General features: G+C 40.8%; 1 protein-coding gene across 5 annotated transcripts in view; it reads right to left on the reverse strand.

Annotated features, from left to right (window-relative positions):
- The window catches only part of ptprub (protein tyrosine phosphatase receptor type Ub), a 191324-nt gene that overhangs the window by 55133 nt on the left and 116955 nt on the right, over positions 1–19236 (reverse strand). For all 5 annotated transcript variants that reach the window (XM_042489528.2, XM_042489526.2, XM_042489527.2 and 2 more), the window contains 3 exons: positions 15950–16243; positions 4076–4393; positions 1255–1364 (listed from right to left, as the gene is read on the reverse strand). In XM_042489528.2, coding sequence (XP_042345462.1) covers positions 1255–1364; positions 4076–4393; positions 15950–16243 — 722 coding nt within the window. The remainder of the gene's footprint in view (positions 1–1254; positions 1365–4075; positions 4394–15949; positions 16244–19236) is intronic.

Consider the following 19236-nt stretch of genomic DNA (forward strand, 5'->3'; position numbering starts at 1 on the left):
AAACTGACCTCAATGGACATTTAGCAGCTCTTCTGGAGCTTTCTATCATATCATACATCGTCTTCAGCAGATGTTTGCCCACTTGTCATGACTTTGCTGGTACTCAAATTTTAACTGTTCAGTTCACTTAATGGACTTCTAATAAGTTGTAATAGTTTACATTAATTTACATTTTAAATGAGAAATAAAAAATTGAACTCCTATTATTAAGTGTTTGCTTAACCTTTCAAAAAACAACTATAGCTGTTCCTAAGTCAAAACCACAGCGCAATGTGGAAGGAATGGATTAAACAATGAGTCATATGTTTGTCTGCCATAAAATTTAAAGATAGGGCTGATGCATGTCAACATAGCTTACTACCTACAGCAGTAACTTAACCCAGCTGAAGGGGAAAGGGTAGCATTAGCTGACTACATGGTGCGAGGTTAAAGGTTAGGGAAAGAGTATGGTAGGGTAAAGTATTTTCCATCTGTTTGGTCCTGGATGCTATTATATAAGAGTTTAGGCTAATGTTAGCAGCTCTTTCCCGTCTTGTTATTGAATTTGGGGAAGTGTATAGTACAATAGCCACAGCCAAAGTCCTTATCAGAAAACACTTCTTCAGTAACATTAACATCAATACAGTGATAAAAATACAATTTAAACTTATGAACAATGAATCACAAACCTGCTAATTTCTTGGCCATCCAAGAACGCAAACTAAGCTAAAAATGCTAACAATTTTCAGTGCCATGCCATTACTTAAACTTCCCATATTGGTCCAAAACATGTCAAATCAAAAGCCCATTTGTCAGTCATCCCATTATCCCCCCCAAAAAAAACTGAAACAGAAGCCTGAGGCTAATTACTACAAAGAATGACAAAATTCAACCTTCCTACTATGGCAAAGACACTACCCCTCCTACTCTGCCCTGTTTGGCTTTCCTTAATATTCTCACTTTAACCAATCTCATTTTTCATGCCTAAACTTAAACAACCAGATCAACAAAGGCATAGTAGAGCACTGTTTGCCTTTGCCATAGCAGGAAGGTCCCCTGATGTAATTCTGTATAATATTTAGCCATATGCTTCTGTTTCAGAGAATTCTAAGCCTATTCTCTGAGAAACAACCCTTTGGGGCAAATGATTTAGGATACCAGGCTGCTGAAAAAAATTTTGACGACTGGGACTTTGGAATTATGAGCTGTCACATCGGTACTCCAGTTTTTAAAGTGACAGTACAGAGAAATTCAACAGTGTCTGTGTGGGCTCACCTCATATTGGGTTATAAGGCCATTGGGCTCGACGGGCTCCTCCCACTTCAGGAAGATCATGTCATCCAGCGGGGTGAAGGTGAGCGACTCTGGAGCTATGCCTCCGGGAACTATAAGAAATTGTCAGAGCAAACATTTGTCGGGGAAATTGAAGTGCTAATCCCATAGTGAGCCTCTCCTGTCAATATCACAGAAGTGAATGTCACAGTGGCTCAGAACAATGCACCACATGAGACACTGAGACAGCCAGAGAGCAGCAGGAACAAAACATCAGATAATGACACAGTTAATTTATGAACTGCATCAAATATGTAACCACAACACAGACAAGAGAAAAATTGTCTAAGATGGATATTATCATTTTATGTTAACCTTCAGTGAATATATTGATGAATATGTAAGACACTTGCTGGTAAACTTGTTTCTGAATGTCACTGAGAGGACTGTCAATGCCTGAACATTCAGCATTAGACTCTGTGAACAGTATTTTTGGGGCCATGCAGTTGCAGTCCCAGTCCCCACGGTCTGTGTGAGCGCTGCACAGAGGAGGACTGTTATGTGAGATTCAGGCCTGAGGCTAAAGCAAGAGCTGAACAGCTGAGTCGACTGTTATTTTTTGAATTGAGCTAGTCTGGAGGACAGAGTTGCTTATTAAGGCTTTTGGAGAAAGCGTTCATAATGGACATGCACTGTATGTTTATGTACATATATTTATCTTTTATTGCTTAAAAAAAGTCCTTTTCTTTTGCTTTCTCACCCTACTCTTGATCTTTTTCTATCTTTCTCTGTAAATATCTCTTTCTGAAAAATCTTGTTTGTTTTGATTTTTTCACGGCAGAATTGATTTCTCTCTCAGCTGCCATGCAGACGATGCGCTGCGGCACAAAGGAATAATAGGAGATAAGAAATAAGCACAAAATCCTATCTCAGGGTTGCCAGAGACTCAGATATAATGTTTTCTCTTTTATGTTATTTTCGTCTGAAAATGAAATGGATCTTTTGTAATGCTGATTCAGCCTCAGTCAGATGGTCACCCTTTCTGCATTGTGTTAGAGGAAGAGAGAGGAGTCGGCGTTAATGCGTTCAGATATTAAGGAAATTCACTGCTTACGAACCCAAACTGATTAATATATGAGACTGTCTATTTTATTCATATGTGGTGCCCTGGATTTATGTTTAAAAAGACATTAAAACTTTAGAAACAACCATCACAGATTTAGCTAAATATAACCTTGAGGTTCTGCTTGTGGGCAGTCTCCGGTTTGTAAAGTCTCCTGTATGACATTTATTATGAGAACTGTTAAACATTTTTAAGTATTCTGGTTTATCTTTTTGACATCACACTCGGCCAAAGCAGCTGTCTAAAGTAAACCCATGTGATCATAATTTAAGATATGCCAATGCTAACCCCAGGTCACTGAATAAAAGGTTAAGAAAGTATCATGCACATGAAGCTGGTAAGCTGCCAGGTCACTTTGCCTGAGACTCTTAACTGAATTTAAAACAATAAACATTATGCTTAAAGAATTTCGCAGACACCACACAATATTGTAGCACACATCGAAACTACTATATACGATATAATTTAAAATCACTGGACAGTAAGATCACATTTCTGTGATATGAAAGATTTTTTTTTTTTTTGGCGGAAGTAATGAAGACGATGTGTAAATACGCTCAGTTACCAGGTTATTAGATACAGAGCACATTGCTAATATTAATGCAGACTTCCGGCAAAAAAAACAAAACAACATAGGCCACAGATGCTACATGACATATTCATCGCAGCATGTAAGCAGCAAAGCACGTGCAATATAATCAACTGGAGCTGCTACACTGACCACAGAAGCCCCTTTTGCCCGTGTAGGTACTGCGCTGCCCAATGCTATTTTTATGTAGCTGGTCTATTTGGGTTTGTTTCTGTGCCCATCGCTCTGCAGGCCTCTAACAGGTAAAAACGACATAGAACATGTAAAACAACATGTAAAACATATGTAAAACATATGTACAATCTGTTTAAAAATGATCAAAATTAATCCCTGATTGGACCAGAGGCAGTGCGAAGCAGCAGAATAACCTTGTGGGTGTTTTTACATTTCACATTTAAATAAATCAATCAAATCAATGCATCCTGTAGTTAAAACAATCCAGTTAATTAATTCACTACCAGTTAATAGAGCCTGTGCTTCCAAACTCTGCATAAACAACTGCATTATCACTTGGCGAATCTCAACATGCACACAGTGAAGCTGGCAGCAACCACACGCTACAGAAACAGAGTTTCTGTAGCAGGTAAAAAAAACAACCTGTTCCGCCCTGCCTACATGACGCATCGAATCCTTGCCTAATGTATTTTGGCTGTTATACAAAAGCCCTAGCAATAAATCCTGCATTCATGAAGGGTATTATGTTCAGTTTTTGTTGGTTGAACTTGATGGTCATTTTGAAAGCTGTACATTGTTGTGCTGTTTAATTGTATGGCATTATACATAGAGATGTTTCTGTTATTTAGCCTACATCTTACCCTCGCAGTAGATGCTAAACAGTTGTACAGTACCATCAACTACACCCTGAAAAATGATCATACATTTTAAACAACAGCTCCCCAAAACAGCTTGCAAAAGTGAACATTGTAACTTTTTGAGGGTTTATTGCGGTAGAGTTGTCGTTTTTCGCTAGGTGTACCTAATAATCTAGAAACTAACTGCATGTATTTATGTTCAGGTGATAGTTTCTCTCAAATGTTCATTTTGTAATGATATTTTTCATTTTTAGTTTTTCTTCCAGCCTATGTTTTCTGTAACCTCCTCCAGAGACTTACTGTCCTCCTCGGTCTGGAAGGTGACCTCTCTGCCCTCTTTCTTCCCCTCCGGGTTGGCCAGTGACAGACGGACATGGATGCCGTGGTAGGGTGGCAGATCACGCAGCGTGAAGCGTGAGGCGTTGTGTTCCACTGCCAGGCACTCACGCACGGTGGTATTGTGGCCTCCGCCGCCTCCCGCAGTGGTGTAGCGGTAGCATAGGGACACTGAGTAGGTGTGGCAGCGTGTCAGGTTGAACGCCAAATTCTCCCACTGCAGGGACAACTGCCTGGACTGGATATCTGTGGCCGTGAGGCCCCGCAGTGCTCGCATAGGCTCTGAAGAGGGGAAAATTGAAGAAGGAAGAAAAGTGAAAATTGAGTAATAAAGCAAGGACAGACAAAAACAAGCAATTGCATGAGAAAAGTCCTGAAGGCACAATAGTGAATTTGAGAAAATGAAACCACAGGTAACTTTGTTTTATTTTGAAATATTTGATTTCAGACAGAGCAACCAGCAAATGACAGTGTCCCTGATGTCCCAGGACTACCCCAGCAGTTTTTCACTTTTTATCCCTTCCTCACCTTTCTAACTACAAAGAGTAGATTTCACAGTTTTAATTTACTAGTCCATGTGGTTGGGACATTACATACATTACAAATAAATTAAAATCAAATCAATTCTTTAGTATTTCTGTTTTGAAGCCTTTACCAATGTGGGCTACAAGTTAAGATTATTTTTATTGTTGATTAATCTGATGATTATTTTCCCGATTAATCGACCAGTTGTTTAGTCTAGACTCTATACAATACCAGAAAATAGTGGAAAATTCAGTGTTCAGTTTCCCAAAGCCCAAAATTATGTCCTAAAATGTCTTGTCTTGTCCACAACCCAAATGTATTCAGTTTAATGTCATAAACAACCTGGAAAATATTTCTATTTCTATCTGAAATCAGAGATTTTTTTTCTTCAAAAATTACTCAAAATATAATAATCACTAGCACTATTTTCAACCAGTTATCCAGAAGCATCTGTATCTTGAAAACCCATTAAAGAAAGCCTTGCCCCTCTACGCAAATTACTTGGTTTATTCTCATTTGATTCATTTAAAATAATCCAAACTCTGTCTTAGTCCAGTTATTTCATTTTTACTATCAACATGGCACATTGTGGAAAGCCAAAACAACAAAAAAATGGCATCTTAACAACACAGTTGTACTGATTTTTAAAATATACATTCATTGGCAGATTTCATTGGAGAGAATGGTCTGAGGTCATCCAATGATATGCATGATACCTATGACTTACTTAACTTTTCTTTATCTTCAACTAAAATAATCTCTAAAAGCAAACTGTGTTTAATGGACTGAACCAAAACATCACCTGTGTTCTATTTTAAATACACAAGACCAAACAAAAGAATAAGCATCAAAATTGTACTTCCTGTTTTTTGTAGCTTCCTATAAACCAATGAACAGGTTTGGACCAAAGACATTAAACACCTGGCGGAGAATATGAGCACTGGACTGGGACTAAAAATGAAAGGTACTGCTTACTCCTCAAAATATCCCAGTCATCTGCAGATCCACCTCAACTTTCTCACATCGTACCTATCTCACTCCAAAAAAAAGTTTCTTATAGCCCTTTTCCACCAAAATTAGCACCTGCACACAGGTTTTTTAAACACAAGTTGTATGAAACAGGCTTTAGACTGCTTTCCCTCTGCCAGTAGAGCAAAGCTGTGTACATGGCTCTGCAGCAGATGACTATGTGTGTGTAGGGCTTGTTTTGGTGTGTCCCTTTGATGTCACGGACAGGCTGGAGAACAGGTAAGCAGAACACAGCAGCATGGATAGAAACTTATGGTGGTTACTTCTTGTCTATCTTTTACTTAGTCTATTTTTCAAACTCGGCGCAGACTAATTTGGATTGATGTTTGAGTGCTGTTTAGGTGGATATGAGCGGTAATAAGTGATGGCTTGTCATTGCATCAAGACGGTTAGGGAGCAGAAATTTACATGTTCTTGCGGTTGTTGTATTTTCATCAGTGCCAGAGGACATAAATACCTGTGAATACTGCATTTCACCCAGGTGTGTTTGCCAAATTTACACGTTTCCATCACATAGATGAAACAGATGTTAGCAGGTTTTCTGTGCAGTGGAAATGAGGCTCTGATGAAAATTACTACATTGCCAATATGCACTCTTTGTACAGTGTGTCCCATTGGCTCTTTTATGCACATTTTGGACTCGTAAAGACTGATCTTTTTTTTGGTTTGCTCCTTATTGACAAAGATTTTGAACTGTAAAGTGCCATGAACTACTACTCTATTGCTACTGAATGACTTGTCTTTGCCGAATATATATCACATTATCAATAAAGTATCTTACTAGCCAGCTTAATGGCTGAAAAAAAAGAAAAAAACTGGCATAGAGCTGGAGGTTTCCACACACTCACAAAATCCCTGTGGTTTGTGTAAATTCAGTGTTGCTGGTGTGGAACTTTGGGTGGCCGGGATGCACGGGGCTGAGGAAAAAACTAAGTTATCGTAGACAAGAGCCTCAAGTATAATCCAAGAATTTATTTAACTTTATTTTATCATAGCTGCTCTCCCGTATGTTACTTTTTGACCTTTTCCCTCTTTTTTAAATGTATTTATTTATTCCCTTTGTCATCCAGACCCACATTCCTTGGTGTATTAACTAATGATCTATTTAGGGTGTGGGATGTAGCTGCCCCCATTCGTTCTGTTTTGTTTTTTGTTAGTTTTGTTAAGTTTGATTTTCAATAAAAAATCTGATCACAAAAAACCCTCCTCCTACATGCTGCCATAATGCCCTGCCACAGTATAGAGGTCAACAGTTTGCTGCCAGCACAACACACCCACATCCCCCATGGCAGAGCAGGAACTCATGCCAATTGCGCTAATTAATCGGACAGGCTGCGGGTTGCTGTCGCACTCCCACAAGTCCCCGCCTCCGTGTCGCTGAGCAAATTGACTATCCAGTAGTTTTACTTCTTTGCCCTGAGGTTTAATCCACTCGCATACACACAAAAATGCCAGTGCAATACAAGGGCATTCACTTCCGCTGGTCACTTTTACTGCTGGGTCAATGCGGTGGCCTGTCGCATATTTTTAGAAGGCAGCAAGTTAATTCTGGTCACTGCCGGGTTAACCCCGACTTTCCTCTGACTAAAAGAACAACAGCTCTGTCTTTGATATCCTCCTCAAATGTAATGGCTTGCTGAAATACAGAGAGCCTCTATACGCAGCAGCACAGACCAGCCAGTGTTCAGGAGGACGTCGGAAAACTAAAGAGAGTCTGAGTTAAGCCAAGGACATCCTCAGTATCAATGGAGGCATTTATCAGTGGCCATTATTAACACAGTCAATTCCTTTTTGTCAAGCAATATGCTACATAATGTATTGTATTGCTTTATTCTTTTAATAGGCCATGTTGAGTAATGAGCCAGGGAGGCAGGGAATGACAGCAGAGATATGGGGTACAGGGAGAGATCAGCGGAGTTTGAGGTTACTGGCCAAGGTCTTCATTCCTTCACTGACTCGCACACTCAGTGGGATTCTCGCTGCAGCACAGATTAGTGCAGGGAACTTAAATAAGGCGGCTAATGCATCACTGAGCAGGGGCTAATGCACTAAAACAAGAATTATCTAAGAAAATTGATTTGAAAGGTGCTCTGTAGCTCTGCAAGGACACACAGATACACACACATCCACTGTATAAAATAATTATGTAGCCCTATCTCTTTATCACCCTTTTTGAAATCTCTTTCCATCTCTCCTCTCTATATTTTATGTGTGGACATGCTCAAACACACAAAATCAAAACTATATTTTTTTTATCTTAGTGCTATTTATCAATCTAGATAATTTTGGTGTGAGTTGCTGAGATTCAGAGATATTGGCCATAGCGATGTGTGCCTTCGCTCAAATATAATGGAACTAGATGGCACTCAGCTTTTGTTGCTCATAACTAAAAAAAAAAAAAATTATAACAGTGCTCTTGACAGTGTGAAAAGTAAACATTATTTGCGTCCTCCTAGGCTGAGCTGTGATGTAAGCTAGCTCAGAGATGCTAAGTCTGCTAGCATGATATGCATGCTTCCCTCTGCACAGTGATACTGTTGATGGGAATAGTTTGTTACAAAGACAAAAGTTTCTACATGAAACTGCTAACAACAAGATGTGTGGATTATCTTGAGTAACTGGGTCATGCTTTCTGGAAAGTGGCATTGCTGTTGAGTTTTTCAAATGTATTTCTTTGGTGCTTTGAGTAATATCCAAAGAAGGCCGACATCTCTACGGCTGATATCTCACTGATCTCTCTATAACACTTGGCAACTCACACCAAAACAATCTAGATTAATAAATAGCAATACAGGTAAGAGGATGGGATGAACTGTCCCTTTAATACTGCCTGTGGTAGAGCAATTCTTTCAAAGTGAAACTTTATGACACATCCAATCCATACTGAAGGCTTCTGCTGTCACCAGCTTTCTCTTTTAATTTGCTGTCTGGCATCTCATATTCGATGGAAATATGACCAGAGCATTGATCAGAACTTCATCCAGACTAATGTGACGGCAGATAAATGGGTGGGCACAGTAATCGCAAAGTAGAAGACTGCACCCAGCAAGAAATGTTAATGTTCCATTGTTCAGTGTGACTGAGGATTGTCTTAATGGTGCAATTGATAGTCTGCACAGTCTGAGAGCTAAATAAAGAGAGGCATTTAACTGCTGAGTTGATAAAAGCACCGCCGAAGAGGGCACAGTGTGCTCATTGTGGGTTTTCTCAAAGTGGACATTTGTGCCAGCCCCTTCCCCTTGCCTCGTCTTATTTGTGTGTATGCCACAGGCACTCCCCTTGGCACCCTGTGGCGTGAAAACTGCAGCCGCCCCAACGTGGCCGAAAGCCCAGAGCACCATGTTGATCCTTGGAGATTGGAAGTTAGAGTGGATGTGACAGGTTCTGGTTTATTATCTCCCCTAAAACTGTGACATGGAACAGCAGCAGGACAGAGTTGCCTTAGATTGCATGCATCCATGGAGGGGATCTGCACTGACTGTGTCAGACGGGAATACCAAATTTATACAGACGTGCATGCCTATACCCAAGCGCGAGCAAAAAAACCCGAGCATGCATAAATCCAAACACCCCATATGTGAACATATAGGGAATTCTGGCTCAGAATGGAAGACATGATGAACAACATGCCAAGAAAGGCAAAGCACTTGTGCTCCTAATGTGCCTAATTTTAGTCGGGCTCCACTGTTGGCTCCCTCTAACAGACCAAGAGCATTGTGGGCAGGGGCTTTCCAGAAGGTTCAGTGACCCAGCAGCAGGTGGAGGCCCATTAACGTAGTTTGGGGACCACCTGCAGTACAAATGCTTGCCTCTCCTCTGCGATTTACTTGAGGGGCTTCAAGCTGTGCTAATGCACCGTGCTGATAATCACAGCAATGGCTCATCAAGCACACCTGGATGGCCATCAGAGCCAGGCAGAGACCATGTTCACATTCACGGCCATTAGTTTTACAGCACCCGCACGAGGACGGCTCGCCTCCGAGAGGAAGTGTACGTGCACGGCGGCGCTGGCTAGCAAACATGTTTGGGAAGGAGGGAAATATTCAGCATGACCATGGAAGAGTGAGATTAGTCACGGTGGCGAGACACAGCTTCTGGAGAGGAAATTCACTTTCCTCCTGAATACAGCGAAGGCTCCAAATTTCCCTTCTGTTCACTGGATAATTACCACCTCCCAGAGATCACCGCAACACCCCCTCCATCTATTTTCTCCAGTTTAAACCTAATCAGGGCAACAGCGAGGGGGTGGGGGTGATCAGGATTCAGCGGTGGAATGTGGGGTCAGATGGGAAAGTGTAGACCAGATGGTTTGGAGGTTGGGTCAGGGGGAACTCTGGAAACCAGGTGGTGATTAGAGTCTCCTGCAGGGTCAGGAAGGTGAGATACACCAGGTGGAGGAGGTGTACAGCGTTGCAGCTTACTGTAAAGTGTATAACACAGCAATACGCCCAGGTAAGAACACTAATAGACTCACACAGGAGTCAGTCAGATGCAGCTGCAGTACAAAAAAACAAATCCAACCATCACTCACTCACAGCTTTGCTACCTCAGGAAAAACCATGAGACAGAACGACTGGCAAAATTAATTTCACCTATACTTCCTCTGTATTGAACTAGTACTGCATCTAAATGCTCTGTTTAACAGCTCAGCAAACACAGCAGTATTACTTATCCCACACATGGTTGAACAAGCTAATGTCACAGTGGTTGAAATGTAAATACATCATTAAAGGCTGAGTTTAGTGACTTTCACAAACACCGATACCAGCAACTGTGAAAGCAATTTCCGCACGCTGTGGATCCTCTCTCGCTTCACCTCTCGCACATTCACTCTCCTCATTTTTTTACTGTTTCACTCTCTTACTTTGAAAAACTACCCTCTCTCCCACACACATACTCCCACACGGCAGCTATCCCTCCACTCTTCCCTCTCTTTTGCTATCGACTTTTTCTACTTTTTTTTTTATTGTGAATTTTCTGTGTCTCCTGAGTTGGGGCGGGTGTGCAAGAATCAGGGAGGGAGGGGTGTGAGCTCAATCATGGCGCCCTGATGAATGGGGGGTGTCTTCTGCTGTTGAGAGAGGAGAGTAGCTCTAATATGTCATTGAAGAGGGGGCCAGGGAGGCTCTACTGGAGCAGGGTAGGGAGATATGTGAGGGATGGTGTGTGGCAGGAAGAGACCGTCGGGCATAGAAAAGAGTGATGACCATGGAAGACTCAAATCCACATACTGCCTTTGGGTAACACAAAGCTCTCCATTTCGTGTGCCTGTGAGCATCACACACACATTGCAGATGCAGGCAGCTGTAATGACTACCCGCACGTCTGTGTGTGCATCTGCATCAACACAGTGCTCTTTATGCTATACATGTGCACATATATTTAAAAAGGAAGCATGGGTGTGGCTTGCTTGTGCCCCGCTCATCTCCCTAGCTGCTCTGCGTCGACACGGTGACAGATGAGAGAGGTGCACAGATGTGAGTAGGCGGTACAAAATGTTCAATAAAAGAAAAAAAAAAGCCTGATGGGAGGAATACCATCACCTGAATGACAGATGAGAATGAAACATAATTATTTAAATCAGAATTTTACTGGAATGATAGGGGTTCTTATAGTTTAAAGGGATAGTTCACCTGAAAATCATAAATATATATTATCCCTCTTACCTGAAGTGCTATTTATCAATTTAGATTGTTTTGGTATGAGTTGCTGAATTTTGGAGCTATCGGCCGTAGAGATGTCTGCCTTATCTCCAATATAATGGAAATGGATGACACTAAAGTTGTTGTGCTCAAGATGCTAAAAAAATACATCTAAAAAAACCTCTTTCAAGAAAGAGATTTCCAGAAAGAGTTTTTCAGATGTATGAGCAACTAAAAGTCTGGGGACTCCAATTCAAGCTGGTTTGGTTCGCATACACACTGCACTTTGTCAAACGAATCAAGGGAAGTAAACACGAGGTTCTACTGACTGACAGGTGACTGCTGATTGCACAGTTTTTTCATTTGTCATCATGCATCATCAGGATCCACGTGGGGAAATCAAATTACGTGACTGACAGAAGTTCATGCAGGCCTTTAATGCTTATAGAGTGTTAATATTTATGTTCTTTGGTTTCTCAAAGAGCTCATAAAGAAATGATGAAACTGATGGCAAGTATTATTAGGCAGCTATTTTTAGACTGTACATCGATCACTTTATTAGGGCCACTGCGGGTGCCCGATCATAATTGCTTCGTTGTTATGCTCACACATTATATAAGACAAATTCTGCAAATATGTTCCACTACAGAAGAACTATAAAACGTCTGCATTACCTGCTGCTCGGGTCTTTATATGACTGCTTCTGAGTGAGTTCTGCAGTGATACTGATGACAGAGGCCAGTTAGACATTCCTGTCCTATTGTTTTAATAAGCTTAACTTTTGAAAAGCTTCACTCAGCAGAGGAGTTTGACTACTTTAATAACCGATCATGTACAAGTGTGCCCACGCTGCTGTGCTGCTTCGTGCACCTGTAGCGGCAGTGCTGGACTTTGTCAGGATCAACTATGAGATGATCAGCAGAGGGACTTATTTTTGGTTCAGCTGTAGAAATCCTGCTAAAATCACATTTCTCCTCAGTCCTGTGGTTGGTTCATTTTCATTCACCACAAATGAACCGCACCAGAATTCACTTGATAGCAGACAAAGGTTCGCTGTTTCTTTCTAATGAACTACACTGACCAACCGTATCACTGCACAGAAGGAGATGTGCATCTACTGCCAGCTCACCTAACACCACTCAGCTAGCTAAATTCACAGCTCAGCCAAGGAGGACTCCATTGAGTTACATCTAAAGTTGTCATAAGCATGAGTGCAGTGTCCTTAAGGAGTTGCCTGCTTCCGTAAAATATTTCAGTTGGCAGGTGTAATTTGGTAGTGAAAATAGAGTTCCTACATGAAACTGCTCACAACCAGGTCTGTGGATTATCTTGAGTGACCAGGTAATGCTCTCTGAAAAGAGAAATTGCTGTTGACAATTTTAAATGTTATTTTTTGGCACACTGAGCACCACAAGCCAAGTGCCATGTAGTTCCATTTTATTCCAGTGTAGGCAGACATCTTTACGGCCTGTATCACTCAAAAGTTGACAACTCACACCAAACACAAATATAATATATAAAGTACAAAAGCTAAGAGAATTTTTTTGTTTTTGTTTTTTTTTTTCTCATTTTGGTGTGAACTGTTCCTTTAAGGGGAGATTATGCTTTTACTGCAAACAGGAAGTAGCGAGTAAGCAAAAGGAGCTAAAATGATCACTCTATTCTTAAATTAAATGAAAACTGATCAGAATTTACAGTATTTTGATCAATGATTTATTGTTTGTCTATTAATTTCAAGCAAAACTGCCAAATATACCCAGTTGGTTCCAGATTGTCATGTGCTAGGATTTGTTGCTTTTCTTTGTCACAGTAATGACGTTAGGTTGAATGTCTTGACTGCTGTTTGGAATTTATAGCCTTTACTATTTCCTGACGTTTATAGACAAAATCTGAATTTGCTTAATGTATAACAAAACCTACAGATTAATCAAAGCAATAATTAGTTGCAGCCCTACAAACTTATCATGAATAGGTGAAGTCATAAAGGTAGTATATTGTCCAAAGTGATGTATTCCCCTCATTGTTTGTTTTATAACCATTTACAATGTGTATCTGTCTGCACTTTGATTGATACAGTACATCTCTAACACTGTCACCTACAAATTCTTGTCCATTTATTGTGCATGCCAAACAAAATTCCATCCTCTTCAGTAGATACCAAAGAAGCCTGCTTTAGGCTAGCCGCTGCAGTCAGCCAGCTGTTATCTTTAAATAACCGTCAAACCGATATTGCCGTGCTGGCAGCGAAAAAATCTCCCTCTCAGTCTCCTCAGCTTCAGAGTTCAGAGAACGCCAGCGATAGCAAATGTGCCTTTTCTTAAGAGATAAGTGTATGCAGAGACTGAGTCCGAACTTGTCTATCAGCTCCTCTCTGGTTCAATTTTAGCAGATTATCGTGACAGATGCAGCCCCATAATGTAAAACTCTGAAGTTTTAGTGTGTGGCTGTTGGGCATCAGGACTTTGAGCCGGGGATCTTTCATGAATTCATTAAGTGAGAAGAGGACATGCTTATTGATATTATTTTAATCTAGATTAACTGCCTGAGCCTGTGCAATTTAGAAAATCACAGAGCAGCGTCCTGGGGCAGGTTGCATTGAAGACCCTGCTTCCCAAACAGTCGAGTGTTCAACACACTGAATTCCCTTATCCAGGGCTCTGGGGGACTGCATCACCTAAACAGTGCACATTGTAATTCCACTAAGCACTACACACTGCATAATGGGTCCTTTCAGAGGATTGTCCCTACCCAATAGAAAATCTCATATTTAGCAAGACAAACAAAAAAACCCAAACACAGGAAAAGAGCAAATACACTGTTTTCTCTGCAAACACGACTACATACTACATGATTCAGATACACCTACAAATGTCTTCCATAGAACAGATGTAGGTGATAAGGTAAACAATATTCCATAATTCAGCTTACAGTAAATAACATACGGATGAATGCTGGGTGGTGGGTGGTGTGTTTTAAGCTTGCAATGCAGCAGCTATCTGGCCAGCAGAGAGCAGTTTGCAGTAACACTGCCATGTCTGGAGCCAGGCACTCTTTTACAGTATATAAATGAGCAAACAGGCTTATGAAGATGTGGTTGTGTTAAACTCATCTTAACTTGTGCTCCGAGCTCTATTTTCTAACATCACATGCAATCTAATGATGTTATATGACATACAGTACAACACTGTAATACATTTGATCAGAAAGAAATCTTTTACAAAAAATAAGGATTTTTGTCTGCTTTTCTTTGTTTTTCTTTTAAGATAATAATACTCTCAGCCCCTAAAAATCTAAAAACTGAGAAGAAAAAATCACTTTTTAGTCACGCTGTGCAATAGGGCAGGGCAAATGACAAAAAAATAAAAAATGTTCACATTAAGTTGATATTGATCAATGTCAATATGAACTAATGAACCCTCCATAAAATGGAGGGTTCATTAATTTAACTTTAGGCTAACTCAAGAATAAAATTTATTTAACCTATAAAATAGAACAGCTTTTAACCGTGCAATTATTCCTTGGTTTAGAATATATTTTGTGATAAATTCAAATATTGAATAACATCTAAAAGTAAACATTTAACTTTGCAGACATGCTTTATGTGCCTTAACAAAACAATTCAAGTAAGCTTTCCTTGTAACTAATCATATTGGTCATTGGGAAGGCGCCTTTAAAAGGTTAAAGATTTGTTCTTCCGGTCTTTGTTGGTACCAACTAAAGGCATATTTTGCAGTAGGTCTTAATGTGCGCTTCTTTGAGATATCCAAACCATTTCTACATAGACCATTGATTTTGTGTTACCTTTTATGTCAATAATTTCCTCAGCTTTGGAGGCTAACATGAGTTCACTTTCATCAATTTAGCATGATGAGCTCCATGGTTGTGTAAAACAAACCCAGTGTGGATTAAGAGAAGGCAGCAAGTTAACTCCCGGAAGAATAAGATGTCACATTTCTGCAAGTTTGTGTTCCGCTGTTCAACAGGAGTTTAATAAATTGATTGTATTGTCTCCCTTTCTGTTGCACGTTTGGATAATGAGCATTGTCACTGCTGATTCCAGTAAAACATATCTTAAAAGTATGTTTCATCCCCTCTACTGCTGGCTCTGCTCTGAAGTTACGCTATTGTCTAATCTGTGTGTGGAAGTCAGCCAGACCCTCAGACAGGCAGCAACACAGGGACTGACGACTGACTGGCTGTTGTCAAACTTCTTTCTGCTGTGATCGGCCTTTCAATCTATTCATATTGAGGGAAAATATCCAAAGTTTATCAGCCCTATTAAAATAAATTTTATCGCGATCCCCTTTTAAGATTGCTTCATTGCCCAGCCCTGCCATACAATAATACCTTTACTTGTCAAAACAGACAATGCTACGGAGCGCCCAGTAGCCCAGTTGGTAGAGCAGGAGCCCCATGTACAGAGGCTACGTCCTTGCAGCAGCTATTGCGTGTTTGATTTCAGCCTCGGCCCTTTGCCCCCCCCTTCACCCTCACAAACTGTCCTGTCAATCAAGGCAAAAAGCCTGAAAAAAATGAGCTAAAAAAATAGACAATGCTACAGGGGTAACACACTACAAAGATTGGGAGCCACTGCACTGGGCAACCACACCCTGTCCAGTTGCACAGTGTGTTAAAAGCTCACCTGCACACTTGGTCCTGCTCACGAGAGGCGGTCCAGGCGGGCCAGTTCCTCCCTCTCCAGGCCGAGTCAGGAGCACACTGATGTGGTACTCTGTATCTGGATCCAGGTGCCACAGCTTATAGGTGACCATGTTGACTCCGTGCACCTCTGACCACGGAGACTGGCTGGCACGGTACTCAATCTCCTTCCTGATAATGGGGCCATCTCCCAGGATGGAGTTGGTGTTGAGCTGGATGATTAGGTAAGTGGAGCCGGCGCGCAGCAGCTGGGGTGGCGCAATGGGGGATGGAGGTACTGTCAGAGGAAATGAAAAGCAGTGTTTTGTTTTTTTTTTTCTGTTCAAACACAAGTTCATAGTGGTGAAAGCATTTGCTGATGAGCCAATAACACTGCTGCACAGCCAAGGGAGGCAAAGTTGTGATATTAATTTTGTTAATCAGTTGTATGCAAACAGATTTCTCACTATGTTAAATCCACTGAGTCTTAAAATGAGACTCGAGAGATTGCAGGGCGTGGGCAGGTCAAACTGTGTTCAAATAGCCGATTAGTCATACCTATTAAGAAGGCGTTCAGAGCCGTGCATACATTTTAGTAATGTAGTGAGTGAAAAAACAGCTGTGCATGCAGTGCATTGGACGTATATGATCTTTGTAGCTGAAGGATTAAGTGCTGTACATCTTTTTCTCCCAACTGAGTGTTCTGTCCTTGCAGCTGGTAACCATGATGAAAGAGGAGACTCTGCATCACTGTCGGTAAAGATTGCCAAACCCGAGGATTAATTTCCAGAGCCCACCGGTCAAATGTCACTTACTGGCAGATCCAAGCCAGTGAACAATTACACGGGCAACAGTGTGAAGGAGGGAAGGGAATGCAAAAGAAATGAGGACAAAGCATGAGAAAAGATCAGAGTTAGATCTGTGGCTGTGACTAATCCTTCATTCCAGCAGAGGCGCCTCTGTCTTTTATGGTCCTCCTTTCTGCTTTCTACATTACCAGCACCTCACCTCTACTCCTTACTGCTTCCCTTTGCCTTGAATAAGCCTGCAGCAGCTCATCTTTGGAGTGTCAATGACTGCATCCATAATGAAAGGCTAAAATCAGGCCTTAGGCTAAGCAGCCAGTGGGGCCCAATTCAAAACAACTCACTCGTTTCTTTCACTGTTTAATTCACAGCTCAGTTTGTGCTCATTTATTCTGTTTATTATACATTTCATTTTTCCCTCAGTATATTATTAGTTGGCCTTTTCTTTTCTCTGTATATGCACCCATTTTCAAGCTAAACACTGCTTTCTGTTTAACTGCAGATTTCTCAGCCCTGAGAGTTATGCTTACAAGTTCCTAAAAACATCATCAAATGTGCACAGGATCAAAATAAAATGTGGGGCAAAAGCAAGAGCCACAAATATATCGTACCTTAAAGGAAAACCTCCCAAACGACTATTTGTATATCAACTGCTTACCTCGTGTTACCTTGAATTTGTGAAGAAAAACATGTTTCTCTCACATGTCTACACAGTGAACACAGGATCCAAAAGCACAGAATTTGATGATGAATTGGGGTAAAAAGGGTCTGCAAAAAGCAAAACTATATCAAAGTATCCATATACAAACTCTCACAAAGGCAGCAACAGGCATGGATGAGTGACAGCAGTAGTCCTGGCCAATGAACACACTGGGAGACTGGATTTCACTGGAATGCATAAGCAGAGTTCAAATGCACTTGCCCAGGTGTGTTTCTTGTCTGTACATGAGACTGTTTATGCAGAACTGTTTTAGATAGTAAAGTTTTAGGGAAAATGCATGTGTTTGGAAATACTGAGTGAACGACTGGATGAATGAGACTTGGATTACACTGCATGAGTTGCGTGAGAGTTTGTAAACAGATGGTTTGATATTTGCTATTGTTGAAGGTGGCCCCCTGTGACTTCAGTTCATCTAGAATTTTCTCTGTGCATCGTGGAGGCATGGAAGAAAAACAACATTTTCTTCACGAGTTCAACGTAACCCAGGATGAGTAATTGATGTACAAATGGTCTTTTTGGGGGTGAAGTATTCCTTTAAGAAAGATGAAAACGCTTTATTCATTATGTGGACATGTTGCTGTCCTCTATGGGGCAATAAGAGAGCTTCATCATGATTCCTACATGCAATCTGCAGTCTTGAAATTAGTGGATCCAACTCATTAGGGGGATGATTAGGCTTTTCTTATCAGGGCAGCTGAGGGAAAGGGATTTATGAAAGTCTCGTTAAGAACTCGTACTCTGCTCCTGTGAAATAGATTACAGGGTTACAGGCATTTGACTTGAACATGACTTACAGCCGGCCATCACATCTACTCGTGCTGCGGCATGAGCCGTGCCAAAAATAACATCTTTCTACTGATGAAAAAAGCAAAAGGCAACAACTGCATGGATACAATAATACTTATTTGCTGAGAGTGTGAGCACATTAAATGGGATTTCATGGCCTTCTATGAACACATTCAGTGACTCCTCATTTACTGGCAGCTGCTGGTGAGAGGGTTTAGTAACATTTTGGCAAAAGTGCTCAATTTTGTGCTGTGCCAATCAGCCTGTATCACAATACTAAACCGAATCCACGCTTCCATATCAGTCAAAGGGGTTTACTTAATGCTTTAACAAAACAAGACTGGGAGTCTACAGCCATGCTCGCAGCTCCGTGTGGTTCACACAGCGCTGCTAAATGCTAACATTAGCGTGCTGACATGATCACAATGACCGTGGATGCTATGCAGGTATAATGATTTCTCAATCCACAAACTTAGTTTGTTTTTTTAGTTTAAAGGGGACCTATTGTGCTTAGTGTGCTTTCAGGTTCACACTTGTATTTTCAGTTTCTACCAGAACATGTTTAAATGCTCTGATATGATTAATTTTCGTCAAACTGTCTGTGCTGGAACACCTGAACACCTGTCTGAAATGCTATGAAATGCAGCTGTCTCTTTTAACTCCTATTCTGTAAAAGCTCCGTCTGTTCTGAGTGGTCAGCATTTTGGGTTCTTCTGTATCTGAGCTCTAGGCTTTACTTCAATTTCATTGCAGCCAGAGAATGACTGTTAGGAGTTTAGCAGCACTTTCTACGGTGAAAAATTAAAGAAAAAAAACATTGGTCTGGTCTGAAGTCTAAGGTTTTTGCTCATGCTTTTACATACGTTAACTTTGTTATTTGAAACTTTGGCCAAATTTAATATAACCATCTTACACAGTAACGTTATATATGACAGAAAATAAGGGAAAGCATTAAAGGTCCCCTTTAACGTTTGCTAA

Source organism: Plectropomus leopardus, chromosome 11 (assembly GCF_026936395.1).
Source record: "Plectropomus leopardus strain MGB_pleo_1.0 chromosome 11, ASM2693639v1, whole genome shotgun sequence".
NCBI classification, from domain to species: Eukaryota; Metazoa; Chordata; class Actinopteri; order Perciformes; family Serranidae; genus Plectropomus; species Plectropomus leopardus.